General features: G+C 33.1%; 1 protein-coding gene across 3 annotated transcripts in view; it reads left to right on the top strand.

Annotated features, from left to right (window-relative positions):
* ADGB (androglobin) overlaps positions 1–17,784 on the top strand; it is a 235,959-nt gene that overhangs the window by 168,591 nt on the left and 49,584 nt on the right. For all 3 annotated transcript variants that reach the window (XM_050787327.1, XM_050787328.1, XM_050787329.1), the window contains 2 exons: positions 1,956–2,140; positions 13,223–13,422. In XM_050787327.1, coding sequence (XP_050643284.1) covers positions 1,956–2,140; positions 13,223–13,422 — 385 coding nt within the window. The remainder of the gene's footprint in view (positions 1–1,955; positions 2,141–13,222; positions 13,423–17,784) is intronic.

Raw genomic sequence — 17,784 nt, 5'->3', positions numbered from 1 at the left:
CATCATATATATGAGACACATGATACTCAGAAAAGCAAATTTCTAGAGAAATTAAAAGTTGATTGAATCCTGAGCATTTGTGAGGAATCACCCAAAATGAGAACAAAAAGCCAACTCCTTAATTGCATTAAAAGGGGAGTTGGAAAGAATGAATTAGACTGCATGTTTCCAGTCTTTTTGCAAGAGGTTTCCAAACGATTGATGCGGGGTGAAGGTGGAGGCTGTGGCTACTATTTTAATTTCTCTGTATTTTTGTGAATCACAGAAAATGTTATTATCAGGGAAGCTCCAAAGGCTTCTGCCAGGAGTGCTTTTTGTGTAATAGAGAGGGTAGACGTGGCAGTAGTTTGCAGATCTGTTAAGAGGTTTGGTGGCTTTTAGGGCTATCAAGTTTTATATTTGTTTATTTATTTTTATTAAGTTCTGGTGTGCCTGTGCAAGATGTGCAGGTTTGTTACATAGGTAAACATGTGCCATGGTGGTTTGCTGCACCTGTCAACACAACACCTAGGTATTAAGCTCAGCATGCATTAGCTCTTTTCCCTGATGCTCTCCCACCCTTAACCTCCCCCAACAGGCCCTAGTAAGTGTTGTTCCCCTCCCTCTCTCCATGTGTTCTCATTGTTCAGCTCCCACTTATAAGTGAAAATACGCAGTGTTTGGTTTTCTGTTCCTGCATTAGTTTGCTGAGGATAATGGCTTCCAGCTTCGTCTATGTCCCTGCAAAGGACATGATCTTGTTCCTTTGTATGGCTGCATAGCATTTCATGGTGCATATGTACCACATTTTTTTATCCAATCTATCATTGATGGCATTTGGGTTAATTCCATGTCTTTGCTATTGTGAATAGTGCTGCAGTGAACATATACATGCATGTATCTTTATAATAGAATAACTTATATTTACCTGGGTATATACCCAGTAATGGGATTGCTAGGTCAAATGGTATTTCTGGTTCTAAATCTTTGAGGAATCACCACACCGTCTTCCACAGTGATTGAACTAATTTACATTCTCACCAACAGTGTAAAAGAGTTTCCATTTCTCCACAACCTCACCAGCATCTATCATTTCCTGACTTTAATAATCATCATTCTGACTGGCATGAGATGGTATCTCATTGTGGTTTTGATTCACATTTCTCTAATGATCAGTGATGTTGAGCTATCTTTTATGTGTTTTCTGGCCACATGTACGTCATTCTTTGAGAAGTGTCTGTTTATATCCTCTGTAGGGCTATCAAGTTTTATAAGTGACTGCTTATTACATCTAAACAAAAAGTTATATGTTTTAAATCTAGGATTTGATGATAATAGAAGTTCTATTTCCTTTTGTTTTACAGTACTATATTGGGATCCCTTGCCAAAGTCTGTAACTCCAGTATTTTCAGGATGTTAGTGAACTTTACAAAGTAGTTTTACTTTTAGGTTATCATATCAGAAAATTAGACAGTTTTCCTTACTGTATTGGTCTGTTCTTGCATTGCTATAAAGAAATACCTGAGACTGGGTAATTTCTGAAGAAAAGAAGTTTAATTGGCTCACAGTTCTGCAGGCTGTGCAGGAAGCATAAAGCTGGCATCTGCTTAGCTTCTAGGAAGGCCTCAGGAAGCTTCCAATCATGGCAGAAGGGGAAGGGGGATCAGGCACATCACATGGCCAGAGCAGGAGTAAGAGAGAGAGAAAGGGGGAGGGGGATACACATGTTTAAACAACCAGATCTCATGACAACTCACTCATGTCATGTGAACGGCACCAAGCAGACGGTGCTAAACTATTCGTGAGAAACCTGTCTGCAAGATCCAGTTACCTCTCACCAGGCCCTGCCTCCAACAGTGAGGGTCACAATTTGACAGGAGATTTGGGCAGGGACATATATCCAAACTATCTCACTTACTGACTTGAGAGAAAGACCAACATACTTGCTTATAATGTTAACTTTTTTTTCTTTACAGATATTCAGTTAAAGTTCTAACACCACAACCTGCTACAATACAGGTACGCACATCCAAGCCAGATGCATTTATCAAGCTGCAGGTCCTAGAAAATGAAGAAACTATGGTGAGCTCTGTTGGAAAAGGCCAAGCCATAATCCCAGCATTTAACTTCTTGAAGAGTGAGAAAGGTTTGAGCTCCCAGTGTAAGTGTGCCTTTATGAACAGGATAGTTAGATTCATAAATGGATATTTATATGTTCATGACACTTTAAAAATGAAAATAAAGTAGCAAGTAACCACTTAAATTGTGAAACTTGATAGTACAGTAAAATATTACAAGTATAACATTTGCATGTCAAATTAGGCTCTGAAAATCAATATAGGCTTATTTTAAAGCCTTTTCACCTTGGAGAAAATTTACTTTCCTATTACATGAGCCTTCTTATTAAGAAGTCAGATTTTTATTATTTTGAAAGAATATTTTTACTTTTTAAAATTCCTAATTCATTATTTTCAGAAAATATTCTACATACTAAAATTAACAAAAACTAAAGTTATTACTTTCAGTATACTATTCTCAATGAGTTATTAAATAAATAAAATAATTTTGGAAATAATGGTTAGCAGTGCTACTCTGAGGTGTATTACTTAGTTATGTTAGCAACTTGATTCTGTAAAAGTCACACATTACCAATGTAGAATATTTGGAAAAATAGAAAATTACAAAGAAGGGAACAAGAAATGCCTTATAATCATGCTACCCAGGAAAAAAAAAAAAGTTAGTATTTTAGCTTTTTTGCCAAAACACACTGTAAATATTTTGGCTTTTATGCCTTTATTCTCCATTTTTCATTTCAATTTTAAGCAAAACTGGGTTCTTATCTATTTTGCCCATTGATATTTCTTCTTTCTTAAATCGTAACTTTTTTCCTTTTTGTGGCCTTGGCTGTGACCTCCAAACCAAGGTTAAATAAGTGATGATGATATATTTCCTTTTCTTAAGTAGGAACACTTGTGACATTTATCATCTTTGTTAGTGGCTTCTAATAATTAGACTTTATGAAATGAGAAATTTTAATATTGAATGAGTTTGGAACATTATTAGTTATTTTTTGTTGTTGTTTATAGAAATAATCAAATTTTACTCCTTTGAGTTTAATAAGTTGAGTTTTAATTTTGAATCACTCTTGCATTCTTACAATAAAACCTATTTGGCCAATGATGATTTCATATACTCCTATGTTTAGAATATATAATTTTACTCAGTTTGCTGCATCATAATCATCACTTTGTATCTCTATGAGAGTTTTTTCCTCTCTGTGGGTGCACCCGTACATTATTCTTTTCCAGTTCTCAAGCTGAAATTATAATGAATTCTTGAAATTAATTTGAGAGCTTTTTAGTTTTTCTATTTTGGAGTCTTTTAAATTGTCCAGGATTCATTTCTTTAAAAAAAAACTTATTAGCTTTGTCCTTAAAACTTTCTAAATCTGATGTTTCTGGGGGAGAGTCTTGTTTTTTCTTTTTACTATTTAAGAAAATAATTTCCAAGGTTATTTTTTAACTGCCTTTCGTTTTTATAGACTATATTTTTAGTGAAAGTAGAGATTCATTTAGTTTTTCCAATTTATCTGCATAAATTTGCATACAAGATTTAAAATTTTTAAATATCTTCTCAATAGGTTTGTATAAATATATTCTTTTTTATTTATTTGTAAGTTATTCTTAATCAGACTTTTTAAATTTACTCTGTACTATTGGTCTTCTCTTGGAAAGAATTGAATTTATTATTATTCAAACCTCAATGGCTCTTTTAGATTTATAATCTACTTCATTAATATTTATATTTATCTTTTAAAACCCTTTCTCTACTTTTAAAATTTAGTCAAATGTCTTTTCCTCTAGCTTTGCTAGTTTCAATTTAGTTCATACTTTAAATCTTGTTTTTAAATAAATATACTTAATGCTATACATTTTTCTAACTCTGGCTACATATATTTTATTATACTTTATAACTTAGAATGCTATAAAATTTTATATGTAGTATTATGTTAGTCATGAGCTATGATTTATTTTTGACCTTTTCTTTAACCGTAGTGTTTATAATATTTTTAGAATTCCTAAGTAATAAAATTGTTTTATTTAGCCTATTTCTGTTAATTTCGAATTGAATTCTGTGGAGTTAGAAAGTGTAGATATATTTTCTACTTTGAGGATTTGATTGGTGTTTTTCCTGTTTCCTGATTCAAATCAAGTTTGATTACTGTCCCACTGAGGTTTACAAAGAACTCTGTTTTGGAGGTCGTTTGATGTCTAAATGCACACATAGACTTTCATAAAAGTCAAACTTGCTAATTATGATATTTAAAATGTCAAGATTGTCATTTGTATTTTACCTAATTGGTGTGTAAATTTGTTAGTGATGTGTATTAAGATCTTCTATTTTTATTTTTAAATGTGTGATAACATCTCTAACTCTAATATGTTTAGTTTTACATATTTATGTGCCATGTTGCTAGTTATATAAGTTTCATATTTGCTTTATAATTTTTATGCATTGTATTTTTAAAATAAACATAAAGCAACCTTCTCTTAACTTTAACAAGATTTCTTATCACTGATTCTTCCTTTTGTTATTCTTCCTTTTGTTATTCTTCCTTTTGTTATTATTTGCCTGTTGATGCTCTTCATTTGTTTAGTTTTCTATCCTCTACATGTTTTTGCTGTCAGTCTTTCTCTTGTAAATGGATATTTTTTCTACACAATGATATATGGACTGGTTTTGTGCCCTGCCCAAATCTCATCTTGATTTATAATCCAAATTGTAATCTCTGCATGTTGGGAGAGGGACCTCGTGGGAGGTGATTAGACCATGGTATTTCCGTGATAGTAAGTGAGTTATCGCAAAATCTGGTGGTTTTGTGAGGGATTTTTCCCCCCTTTGCTCTGCACTTCTCTCTCCTGTCACCATATGAAAAATGATGTGTTTGCTTCCCCTTCCCCTTCTGCCGTGATTGTGAGTTCTCTGAGGTCTCTTCAGGAATGCGGAACTGTGTGTCAATTAAACCTCTTTCCTTTATAAATTACCTAGTTGGGCAGTTATTTTTAGCAGTGTGAGGGCAGACTAATATAAAATGCAAGATTCTTGTCACTAAAATGGGGGAATGCAGTCCATTTACATTTATTTTGATGCATATGCTTTTTTTGAATTCTTTCATCACATTGTATTTTTTAATTGATTACATCTTCTAGTTGAACTTTTCCTAAGCTATTTCATAATCAGCACCCTTCCTGAACTCTTTTTCCCAATAGTGTTTATTTTAATTAAACGTACAATCAACTTACTAGAAATAACTGTCATTTTTCTATATGTAAAAATCTTTATATCCCTTTTCTATCTAATATCTGTATTTTATTTTTATTTTTATTATTTTTTTTTTTTTTAGTTATATAAGTGGACATTCCAGAGCAATACAGATTTGAGTGGTAACACTGACTTTTGACTCCCTGTCCCTCTCTCCTTAACAACTACTGGCAAGTTAGGGAGTATGAGCTGAGCAACGGGTCACTGCAAATGCTTTGATATCCCATCATCTTACACAGGCTTCAATAGTGTGAGTCTCTGTCTTTTCCCAGTCCAGTGTTCTATCCAGGAACTGCTCCTAGCTAGTGGGACGAAGGTTTTATTATTTACACTAACTTGACTGGAGGCACTCAGTCTATAAAACAAATCCTTCCTATCATTCTCCCCAGAGCTTTCTGCAAGATAGACCTTGCCGCATGTCGCTCTACTTCTGAGTATTGTTTCCTAAATCAGTTTTTGGTTTTGATCACTAACATAGGGTAAGAATCCCATCTCCAAGGAGACAAGGAGTATAGTTCGGGCTGTGACTTTAATCAAGATTTTCACACTGCTTTGAAATCTCCGTGTGCTTTTTAATTATCTCATTATTATGATTTATAGAATGTCAAATATTATATACACATACCTCTGATTATTTTCTCCCTATTTCATTCTTTCCACATTTCTAGTCTGACTTTCAAGTTTCTTCTGATTTTATTGCATAACTCAATGTAATTGTGCTCACTAAACATAACTTCCGTCCTCCCACTGTACCACAATATTTCCCTTCTAAATGTCCCCAATAAATAGTCCTGCCCACTCGACATCAACATGTTCATCATTATTTTGTTCCTAGATTTTTGATTTTGTTTTTTTTTGAGATGGAGTCTCACTCTCTCGCCCAGGCTGTAGTGATTTCAGATCACTGCAACCTCCACCTCCTGGATTCAAGTGATTCTCGTGCCTTAGCCTCCCAAGTAGCTGGGATTACAGGTGCGTGACACCACACCCAGCTAATTTTTGTATTTTAGTAGAGACAGGATTTCATTATGTTGGCCATGCTGGTCTCAAACTCCTGACCTCAACTGATCCACCTGCATCAGCTTCCCCAAGTGCTGGGATTACAGGTGTGAGCCACTGTTCCTAGATTTGTTTTGAATGCCTGTAATGATTTACCCATAATTCATCAACAAATATGATTGAGGGAATTTGTTAAATAAAACTCTTTGTATTATATGTTGCATCATTTACAAAATTTAACTTGTAAAACATACTTACCTTTATCAAATGTTTTTTACAATTTGGACTTCCCAATTTGATTTATAGTTATAATAAATTATATAAATATTTTCAATATTCAATAATATTTGCTATTTTAGAATAAGTCCTAGTTGATTGTGGTGTGTTATTCTTTTTTTAAAATAGATTCGGTTTGCAATTATTTTAGTGGGAATTTTTTATACATATTCTAATTAATACGTATAGTGAACAAATATGTTAATAATATATTTACTAAATGCTTATATAGATTGAATGTATCTCTGTTCCTTAACTGTTTAATTCTGCATGGATCTTTGAACATACTCTATCTCTCTTTTAAAAATCGCATATTATATGATATCCATTTGTAGAAAAGTCTTTTGTTCCTGTTGTTCTTTTAATTACTAGTTACTGTACAATACCCCAAATGGTCTTAGCAGGGAGTTTAACTCCAGCCTTCCATGAATAGTAAATCGAAGCTTATTTGGACAGCAAGATGCACAAAGAAGTAAGGATCCTTCTGTTCCGATCCTTAGAATAATTTTAAATTATTTAAATTTAAAACTTTTAAAATTTAAATTTATTTTTACTTTAAATTTAAATGTTAATGTTTTAAATACTTTTAAATGAATAAGAATCCTTAGAATGCTTTTTATTTGGAAAGAAAAATAGAAGCCTTTAAAAGAGGGCTGTCTTCATCCTGTCCTATTAACCATGGAAACAACGTGTGAATTGTTGTCATAACCGAGGGATATGCCTTTCCAATGAGACTTGGAAGAGAATTAAAGAAATATCACACTGGGATGATATAATTAGGGCACAAGCGCAGTGTTTAAGTCACAGGGAAGTGGGAAATGCACGTACTATATTAGTAGGGTTGAGCTTGGGCAAAGCTGTAGTACTCTTTCAGTTCTTTTGAGCATGTCATCTTTTCTGCCATCACTTGTCCTTCACCCCTGAATATCTCCTGGGTTGTTTTCAGCACTTAGGTTCAGCACTCCTTTGTGGTTTCTCATTCAAACTTGCCCACACTCCGTTTCTAGTTTTTTCTTTAGATGTGTTAAGACCATTAATCAGATAATGTTTTGTCAGTCGGAATGTTGTTTATGACTCTTTTAAATGGCTATTTTCTTTACTCGGGTACATTTTACACTGGTATTATAGTTTAGTTCATAGAGGGAACTCAATTCCAAAACCTTAGTGGGCACATATGTGCAGCTCTCCTATGCTATTTGTGACCTCATGCTTTTTTTTAAATTAGCTAATTACCACCACCAATTTTCTCTGAAATGTTTAGATTCAAATTCTTGCAGGTAACACTGTTTATAGTTTGTCATCTAGTTTAATCATTGTTTCATTCAAAATTTACCATTTATAAGAGAGGCATACATAAGTGTTTAAAACCAATTTTTATAGGTTTACCTCTGGCCAAGAAAGATACAGAAAAATTGAGCAGAAGGGTAATTGGTTCAGAGATCAGAAATTGATCCAAAAGTAGAGCCTACATCTATAATGGCTCTTATTTTACACATATTTCTATTTTACCATTAGTATTTCCAGATGAACTTTAATACAATTTTTCAAGTTTTCTCAAAACACACAGAAATCATTGTTTTTCTTCTGACTGCTTTGAATATATAGATACCTTAATTTAAGGAAAACTGACATTGTTACAATAACGAATTTGCATGCAAGGAAAGGCTATTTGCATTTTTTCATGACCTCTTCTATGTTTCACAGAAAAGATTGAAAGGTTTCTCCATACAGATTGATAGAACTATTATTGTGCATTAGATAATTTCTTCATTTAGACTTCAAACAGGGTGTTGTTTTAAAATTGATGCTATTAATTTGTGTTTATGAGTGATATAAGCAGACACTGAATTTAAAAATAAACATTTTTCAGTGGCTTCTCTTGGAAACAAATCCATTTACATATCCTTTTCTGGAGTACACCCACCAAAAATATTAATACATGCAAAAAATGTGTGTGTGTGTGTTTTTACAGGATATGACACACTACCTTGATAAGTATTCTGTACACAAACACTCTTACCATGTGCTAAAGGAGAAGTAAACTTCATTGCAAGGATGCAGAAGTTCAAAGTGAGCCAGTCACAAAACTTAATACAGACTTCTTTAGGTTTTGTATCATATCATAGGAATTTACAGAATATCTGTATTTCTTATAATTCTTCAAGAAGAAAATCTTATATTAACACTTATGCTATAAAGTTAATACAAAATTTGTAATTTTGAATGTTTTGTAAAATTTGTAATTTTAAAATTTGTAATTTGGGAAACTTATAATTTTTCATAAAATTTACATTCTAGATAATTGAGTATTTGGGGAAGCCCTATAGACTAGGAATCATACTGTATTTTATTTCATATGGTTATATAAGGCTCCTACAGAGAGTGATCTGTGATATGCCCAATCTTTAAAATTCAAGGATGACTTTTAACAAATAACCTGTGTATCTAATTTTCTGAATGTGTACATGCATATATACTAAACAAATGTTTAGAAGTAGAACTACTAGGTCAATGAATGGGTACATGCATTGTTATTTTCTCATACATTGTCTAGTTGCCCTCTACTGAGTTTGTGTAAATTTATCCTCCTTTATCCATACTCCCCTGATTGACAGAGTTATATTTCTTGACTTTTGTCATCTGAATGCTAAAAGTATTAATTTATGTTTCATTTCTCTTTAGTGAGGTTTGAACGTGTTTTTATGTGTTATATTTCCTCTCTTTGTATTACCTTCTTTGCAAATGTTTAAGTGCTTTCCCATTATTTTATTGAAGTTAGCTACTTTTTTCTAGTTGATTTGTAGAGTCTCATACATTAGGGAAATGTGCCCTTTTTCCTATGTGTTTCTAATTTTTTTGTAAAAAATGACTTATGAATTAATGACTAACAGATCGATGGAAGGAAGTAAAGGACAGGACCTTTGTGTCATACATTTTTAATTTTTTATTAAAGTATAATTTATATACAGCAAAAGGTATAAATCAATGTTTTGATAAGTACATACTTTAGTGTGACCCACACCCCTAACAACATATAAAATATTTCTGTTACCCAGAAGATACTTCAGGCCATTTTCATTCAATTTCCTCACCCTCAAAGAGGCAATCACTGGTCACATTTCCATCACAAGACTAGCTTTGCCTGTTTTAGAACTTCATAAAATTGGAACCATATAGTATTTATCTTTTGACACTGGCTTCTTTTGCTCAGCATAATTTTTTTAAGTTATATCCATGTTATTGCATATAACACTGTTCTATTTCTAGCTATGTTTCTGAGTACTAACTCTGTTGTATGGAGATACCACACTTTGTCTACCCATTCTCCTTTTGGGCATACGGGTTTATTACAGTTTTTCAATATGGTGACTCAAGCTGGTAAGGAAATGCTTGTATAAATCCTTTTTTGGACTCATGTTTTCATTTCGCTTGGATCAATATTCAGGAGTTGAATTAATATGTCAGAGTTTGACATATGTATACATTTATTTTAAAATGGTAAACAGTTTATGAAATGGATTGTATCTTGTTACGTTCCCAACAAGGTATAGAAGTTCTGGTTTCTCACATTTTTTCTCACATTTATTGTTGTCAATGTTTTTAATCCATCATTCTAGTGTATATATTGTACTATTTCTTTGTAGTTTAATTTGCATTTCCCTTCTGACTAATGACGTTGAGCATCTCATGTGTGCTTACTGACCATGTGTATAACTTATTGATTTCAGGATTTATTCACACATTACACACCCACATTTTTAATGAGGTGTCTTTATTATTATTAACCTGTTCATATATTCTGTATGTTCTGGATACAAGTTCTTCATCAAATGTATGCTTTGCCAATATGATCTTTTAGTCTAAGCTTTGTTTTTTCACTTCCTTTGCAGCAACTTTAGAAGAGCAAAAGCTTTTAATTTTTATAAAATTGGAGTTGTTAAAAAACTTAGTGCTATTTGTATTTTATCTAAGAAATCTTTACCTCATCTAGGATCATGAATATTTTCTTTCATGTTTTATTCTAAAAGTTTTATAATCTTAGCATGCATGTTTACTTTCATGATGCATCTTGAAATAATATTTATGTATGGTTTAAGGTAGGCAGTCAAAATTATTTTTATTCCCATGTAGATATCCAGTTTTTCTGGCACTGTGTAATGGAAAGATGATATTTTCTCCATTGAATTATCTTGACATTTTAGTCAAAAGTCACTTAACCATGTGTGTATGGGTCTACTTTTGAACTCAGGATCAACTGATCTAAATGACTACTCTTCCTCCAACACTGCATTTTCTTCAAAATTGTAGCTTTTAATTGGAATTGGATTGCATTGAACTTGGGAAGCACTAACTTCTTAACAAAACTAGCTTTCTGGTCCATGAACACAGTACATCCCTCAATTTAGTCTTCAATTTCTGTCAGCAGCTTTTATACTGTGAGTCAGCAGATTGTGCATATACTTTACTATTTTCACATTTAAATGTTCTATTTTTAGTGGTGCTCTACCTAGGACTAAAAATACATACTTTATGCAATTTGATATCTGTATTCATTCTCCAGGACTGCTACGGCAAATTACACAAAGCGGATGGCTTAATACAATGAACATTCATTCCCTTACAGTTCTGGAAGGCAGAAGTCTGAAATCAACATGTTATCTAGGTCACACTGCTGTTGAAAGCTCTAGGAGAGAATCTTTCCTCCTTTCTTCTAGCTTTTGGTGGATCCTGGTTTTCCTCGTCTTGAGACAAATTAACTCTGCCTATCTCTGCCAACATCTTCACATAACCCTCTTATTTGTATGTCTCTGTGTTTTACCATTTTTCTGTCTCCTTTAAGGATACCCATCATTGGATTTAGGGTTTATCCTAATCCAGGTTGATGTCTTCTTAGGATCTTTTTCTTAATTAGAACTGCAAACACCCTTATGTCAAATAAGGTCACATTCTAAGTTATTGGGTGGACATACCTTTTTTGGGGGGTCACTATTTCACCTCCCACAATATCATACCATGAATCACTTATCCTCTTTTCACGTTTTTTTCACTCTGTGATTCTATTGCAATCATTTCTATTGCTTGTATTCAAGTTTACTAATCTCTTCTTCTGAATTTGACAATATGTTGTTTAAGTCTATCCAGATATTTTTTATTTAAGATATAGTCAGATCTGGAATTTCATTTTGATTCTTCATATATTTCATTTTTCTGTGATACTCACCATTTGTTCACTCAGTGTGTTCATCTTTTTCCATAAATCCTTAAGCACATTTTAAATAACTTTTTAAAAGTCCTTGTTTGATGAGTCCAACATTTTTTATCAGCTTTGTGTCTATTTCTATTGACTATTTTCTCAAGTTATGGTCACATTTTCTGCTTCTTCATATATCATATTGATTGTGTGCTGTATATTGTGCGTATTACACTGCTAAGAGTCTAGATTATGCTCTTTTAATTGAAAGAGTGTTAAATCTTGTTCTGGTGGGCAGTTAATGTATTGGCAGCTTGATCCTGGTCCTGAGTTTAAGTCAGTACTAGAGTTGCCATGACTCTAGTGTTAGGGTAGCTCTACTCTTAAAAAGCTTGGCCTTTCTTGGGTCTCAAGTGAATGCTCTGCATATTCATTGAATTCCCTTCATTTTGACAAGTCAGAATTTCAATGTCTCTCAACACTGTGCAACTAACAGAATCTTCATTAAGCTCACAACCCCCCAGTAGTTATTGTCTGCCTGGTATTGTTCAGTGTTTGTACAAATGAAGTTTAGAATTCAGCTAAAGACTCAAGTGGACCCCATGTCTATTTCTGAGCTCCTTTACTGCTCATATACTCCCTTCTGGTATCCTACCTCAAATTTTAGTTGTCACAGGAGCCCCACTCACCCAACTTTGTTTCCTAAACCTAGCAACACTGTTGTTCACTACTTTGGGCTGTACCTCCCTGTATACAGTTGGGAAGCTACTTGCAGGCAAAAATCTCTGGAAATCAAGAGGTCACTTTGTATGTTTCCCTTGTCTCAAGGATCACAATCCTGGGCTGTATATTTTCCAGTGGCTAAAAACAGTTGCTTTATACATTTTGTCCATTTTTATCATTTTTCGTGGTAGGAGAATAATCCCAATGTCATGGCTGGAATTAGGATATCCCTGGGTCAGTCATTTATGCTTTTTAACTAGATGTTTGATGACTTAATTAATAATGTTCAACACATTTCCATTTTTAAACCTATCAGCAGTACTTATATTATCTGTTAATTAGAAAATAATTTAAAATTGAAAATTAAAGAGAAAATCTTTTATAAGCGTGATAACATATATATGTGGCATTAAACACAGAGAAAATCAGAGTGTGTGGCATTAGCTTAGGGTCATTCAGGTGGTACAAAATAAAGGAGAAATTGTTGAACTGCTATATGTACTTTTAGAAATAAGTGGTTACTTAGAATATACATTGTTCTGTGCTTGTCACATACTATTATAGTAGATTTCTTTAAGATCAATAAACCAGTCATACTGTTTTTTATCTCATTAAAACAAAAATAATTGGCCTATTCCTTTGAGTGTTTTATAAAGGAATCTAACTAATTTAGTCAGTAATAACTATGTATATCACATATTTTAACTTTAACTTAGTATTTCTCCTATTCAGCTAGCAAGCACATTCTTTCATTTCATTCTGCATCCAAGAAAGACCAAGAAGTGTATGTTAAGAAGAAAGCTGCTCAAGGAATTCAGAAATCCCCCAAGGGTAGAGCTGTAAGTGCAATACAAGACATTGGTCTACCTCTTTTGGAGGAGGAAACTACCAGTACACCCACTACAGAAGATAGTTCCAGCACACTACCGCAGGTATATTAAAAACAATTGTTCTGTTGGACTGTTCCTAAAATCCTAACATAAAACAAAACAATATTTTCCCCCAAAACAGTGTATAATGTGTGGTGCTCCCAATGTATAGCCAGAATTGGAGAATAAGAGAGACTTGAACAGTTTCTCTGTGCCAAGATCTTTAAATACATGGCAAATGTAATCTGTACATGAACTCTATAATGTACCTGTAATTATCTAATATTACAGTTGGGTTATAAGAGGCTATATAGCTTTGAGGGTCACATATTAATAAATGTCACATATTAAAGGTCATATATTAATAAAACTTAATTTGTGTGTGCTTACAATTAAAGGGAAAAAGGACAATGAATGTATTTATAAAACAGCAGACAAAGGCATGACCTAGCCATTGGAAACCAAAAAGTAAAATAAATTTAAATTAAATTAAAGGAATAAAAAAGAAAATAAAATGCCAGAAATAAATGATAATATCACAGAAATTACAATAAATCCAAATAGATCAAATTAATCAACTAAAATGCTAAAATTTTAAAGTTATATAAAAACAAGATCTAACTATAAGTAGTTCAAAAGTGACATTTTAAACAAAATGCTGCAGAAAGTTTCATGATAGAATGATAGAAAAACATACAAATATGAACCAAGAGAGAGCTGTGATTATAGTTGTTTTGTTGTTGTTGTTGTTGTTGTTTGTTTGTTTGTTGAGATGGAGTCTCGCACTATTGCCCAGGTTGGAGTGCAATGGCGTGATCTCGGCTCACTGCAACCTCTGCCTCCTGGGTTCAAGCGATTCTCCTGCCTCAGCTCCCTAAGTAACTGAGATTACAGGTACCTGCCACCACATCTGACTAATTTTTTGTATTTTTGGTAGAGACAGGGTTTCACTGTGTTGGCCAGGCTAGCCTTGAACGCCTGACCTCATGATACACCTGTCGTGGCATCCCAAAGAGCTGGGATTACAGGCGTGAGCCACCATGCCTGGCCTGATGATAGTTTTAATATCTCAATACATATAGAAACATTATTTTAAACAAGGTAGAATAAATGAAGTAGATGTGGCCATAACTAATATATAGGCGCCTAATTATCTAGACACAATAAAAAAAAAGCAATAACTATTAGAACTACAGAGATAAAAAGATAAGTAAATTTTGAATAATTGAAGATTTTAACCCATGCCTCATGGAAACTGACAGTTCAAGCTGAAAAACAAAATAAGTAAATGTAATTGTGAGAATTTGAAAAAGAATCTAAATATAAGCTTAATCATTTAGATGTCTATATGGAACACCTTACCCAATAAGCAGAGACTATACTTTTTTAGCGCACACGAGATTTTTTTTTAAATATCCTATAATAGACAATAAATGGAAGCCTCAATAAAATCCAAACTATCCCTATCGTATAGTATGTTATCTGAACATAACGCAATAAAATAGAAACTAATAATTAACAAGGAGTTTTAAATCTTACAAATGATAAAACTAAATAAAATATACTAAATATACTAAATAATTCTTTAGTTTAAAAGAATATTAGAAAATAAATTATGAAATACACAAGATTCAATAACAATTAAAATTTGTAAACAACATCTAAAATAGCATTTGTTTACTACTACTATTTTTAGTAGTAAAAATACAATGCAGCTTTTAGATTAATTCATTAGGAAGCAGGGATGATTAAAAACAAATGAGCTGAGCTATTGAAATCAAAATTCAAAAAAGGAACAAAAAGTAACTCAAAGATAAAAGAAGAAAGGATTTTAATAATGATGAGAGCAGAAATCAATGAAATGTGGAATAAAAAACAAAGATTAATAAAACCCAAGCTACTTTTAAAGATTAATAAAATATACATACTTCTAGTAAAACCAAATAAGAAAAAGAGAAAAAGAGAGAGAAGATCTAAATTAATCAAATACAGAACAAAAAATAGGGTGGAGGTGTAACAACAGACAATGGGTTAAAAAAATAAGAGTATTAGAAACAGCTCTGTGCTAGCAAATTTAAAACCTACAGGGTGGTAGGGGTGAGGGGGGTGGCAGGCGCAGTGGCTCACACCTATAATTCCAGCACTTTAGGAGGCTGAGGCTGGTAGACCACTTGAGACTAGGAGTTTGAGACCAGCCTGTTCAACATGGTAAAGAAACCCTTTCTTTATTAAAAATACAAAAAATTAGCCAGGCGTGGTGGCAGATGCCTATAGTCCCAGCTACTCCCGAGACTGAGGCATGAGAACAGCTTGAACCTGGGAGGCAGAGGTTGCAGTGAGCCGAGATTGCACCACTGCACTCCAGTCTGGGCAACAGAGCAAGACTCTGTCTAAAATTAAATTAAATTAAATTAAATTAAATTAAATTAAACCTGGGGGTGAGGGGGAAACACATAACTTCCTGAGGGTGGGGGAGAGGAGAAATTGCAGAGTTGATTCACAAGAAAACAGAAAATCTGAATAAAACAGTAAAGAATAATAAAATTGAAATGATAATTCAAAGTCTTCTAAGTCTTCCCTTTCCAAAACACCATGGGCCCTTTTGGCTTTACAGGATAGGTCCAACAGACTTTTAAAAAGTAATTTGTTACAGAAAACAAACAATATAACTTTCCAATCCTTTTTAAGAAATTAATGTAAAATTTATTTATAAACATAGGTTATAAATTACAAATAACATAATAGATATCCAATTCTAGCAGTGTATTAAACAATCAGACAGAATTCTTCTCAGAAATTCAGAAATCTTTTATCATTAGAAAATCTATCAGTATTAGTCACTACGGTAATAGACTAGATGAGAATGATCGTATAATCCTGAAACATCTGATAAAGTTTAACACCTATTTATGGATTTCTAAAATGTGCTCTTAGCAAACTAGGCATAGGAGAGAACTTCTTCATCATAAATGTTATATGCCAAAACTTTTACACTTAATGGCCAAATCTCATATACAAAAGCATTATACTAATGTGGGAAGTGTAAGTGTGTTCCTATTAAAATTGGAGTCAGAAAAGAATGCTTGCTATCATTGTTAGTATTTAATACTGAAATATTTTGATCATGGAAAGCCAGACCAATGATACAAAGAACAAAATAATTAAAAGATTATTCTAAATAATCATTGAATTATTCGCAGATAATATAATCACATGCCCAAGAAAAAACAACAGAATAAACAAACTTTAGAACTAAGAGATTTTAGCAAAATTGCCAAAGACATTAATAGTATTAACTAATAATGTATTGACTTACTTATTACTTACTATGCACCTGATACTATGTGCTTCACACATAGATCTTTAAATCTCCTTATCAACTCTTTTCTTTTCTTCCTTTTTTTTTTTTTTTTTTTTTTTTTTTTTTTGAGATAGAGTCTCACTCTATAGTCCAGGCTGGAGTGCAGTGGTGCAGTCTCAGCTCACTGCAACCTCCACCTTCTGGATTCAAGCGATTCTCCTGTCTCAGCCTCCGGAGTAGCTGGGATTACAGGGATGTGCCCCCATGCCTGGCTAATCTTTTTGTTTTGTTTTGTTTTGTTTTAGACAAACGGTTTCTCTACCATGTTGGCCAGGCTGGTCTTGAACTCCTGACCTCAGGTGACCCGCCCACCTCAGTCTCTTGAAGTAAATATTCTTATTATCTGTATTTCACAGTCAAGGAACCTGGAGGACAGGAAGCTTAAGTGACTTGCTCAAAGCCAAACCGCTGGTTTGTGCTACAGCAGGTCTTCAGCCTAGACAGCTCTAGCTCATGAGGTCATGCCCTTAATCATGATACTGTGCTGCTACTACAACTTACAAAAATCAGTAGCTTCCCTCTACACCGGCACTATGCATTAGACATCAGAATATGATGCCTTTAATAATAGCAACAAAATCACACAATACCCAGAAATTAACCAAAATTATGTCAGTTTTCCACATAGAAAAGCTTAACACTTGAATAAAGGATACAGAAAGTAGTCCAACCAGCTGAAGGACAGAGATGGCTTGAATAAATAGAGAAGCATTTCATGCTTTTCAGTGAGATGGCGTAACAGTATAAACATATGTTATCCTCAATCTGTCTTTAAATTCAGTGCAATCCTAATAAAAATTTCCACTGTATTTTTCCGAAATTTTCTAAAGATACTTAAAATTCATAGGAATGAATAATAATTCACAAATAGCTAAGGAAACTTGGGAAAAAAGAGCAAAGTGTGTCTTAGTGTTTCCAAAGACAAAAAGATATAGCAGTAAAAACAGTATTAATTAATGCATACATAGGTAAATGGAGCAATAAGAGAAAGTAAGATAGAAACAGATTCATATTTTTATGAAAATTGCATATAGAATAGAGGCAACACCATAAACCAATGAAGA

This window comes from Macaca thibetana, chromosome 4, assembly GCF_024542745.1.
Source record: "Macaca thibetana thibetana isolate TM-01 chromosome 4, ASM2454274v1, whole genome shotgun sequence".
NCBI classification, from domain to species: domain Eukaryota; kingdom Metazoa; phylum Chordata; class Mammalia; order Primates; family Cercopithecidae; genus Macaca; species Macaca thibetana.
This window is presented reverse-complemented; position numbering and strand designations above follow the sequence as displayed.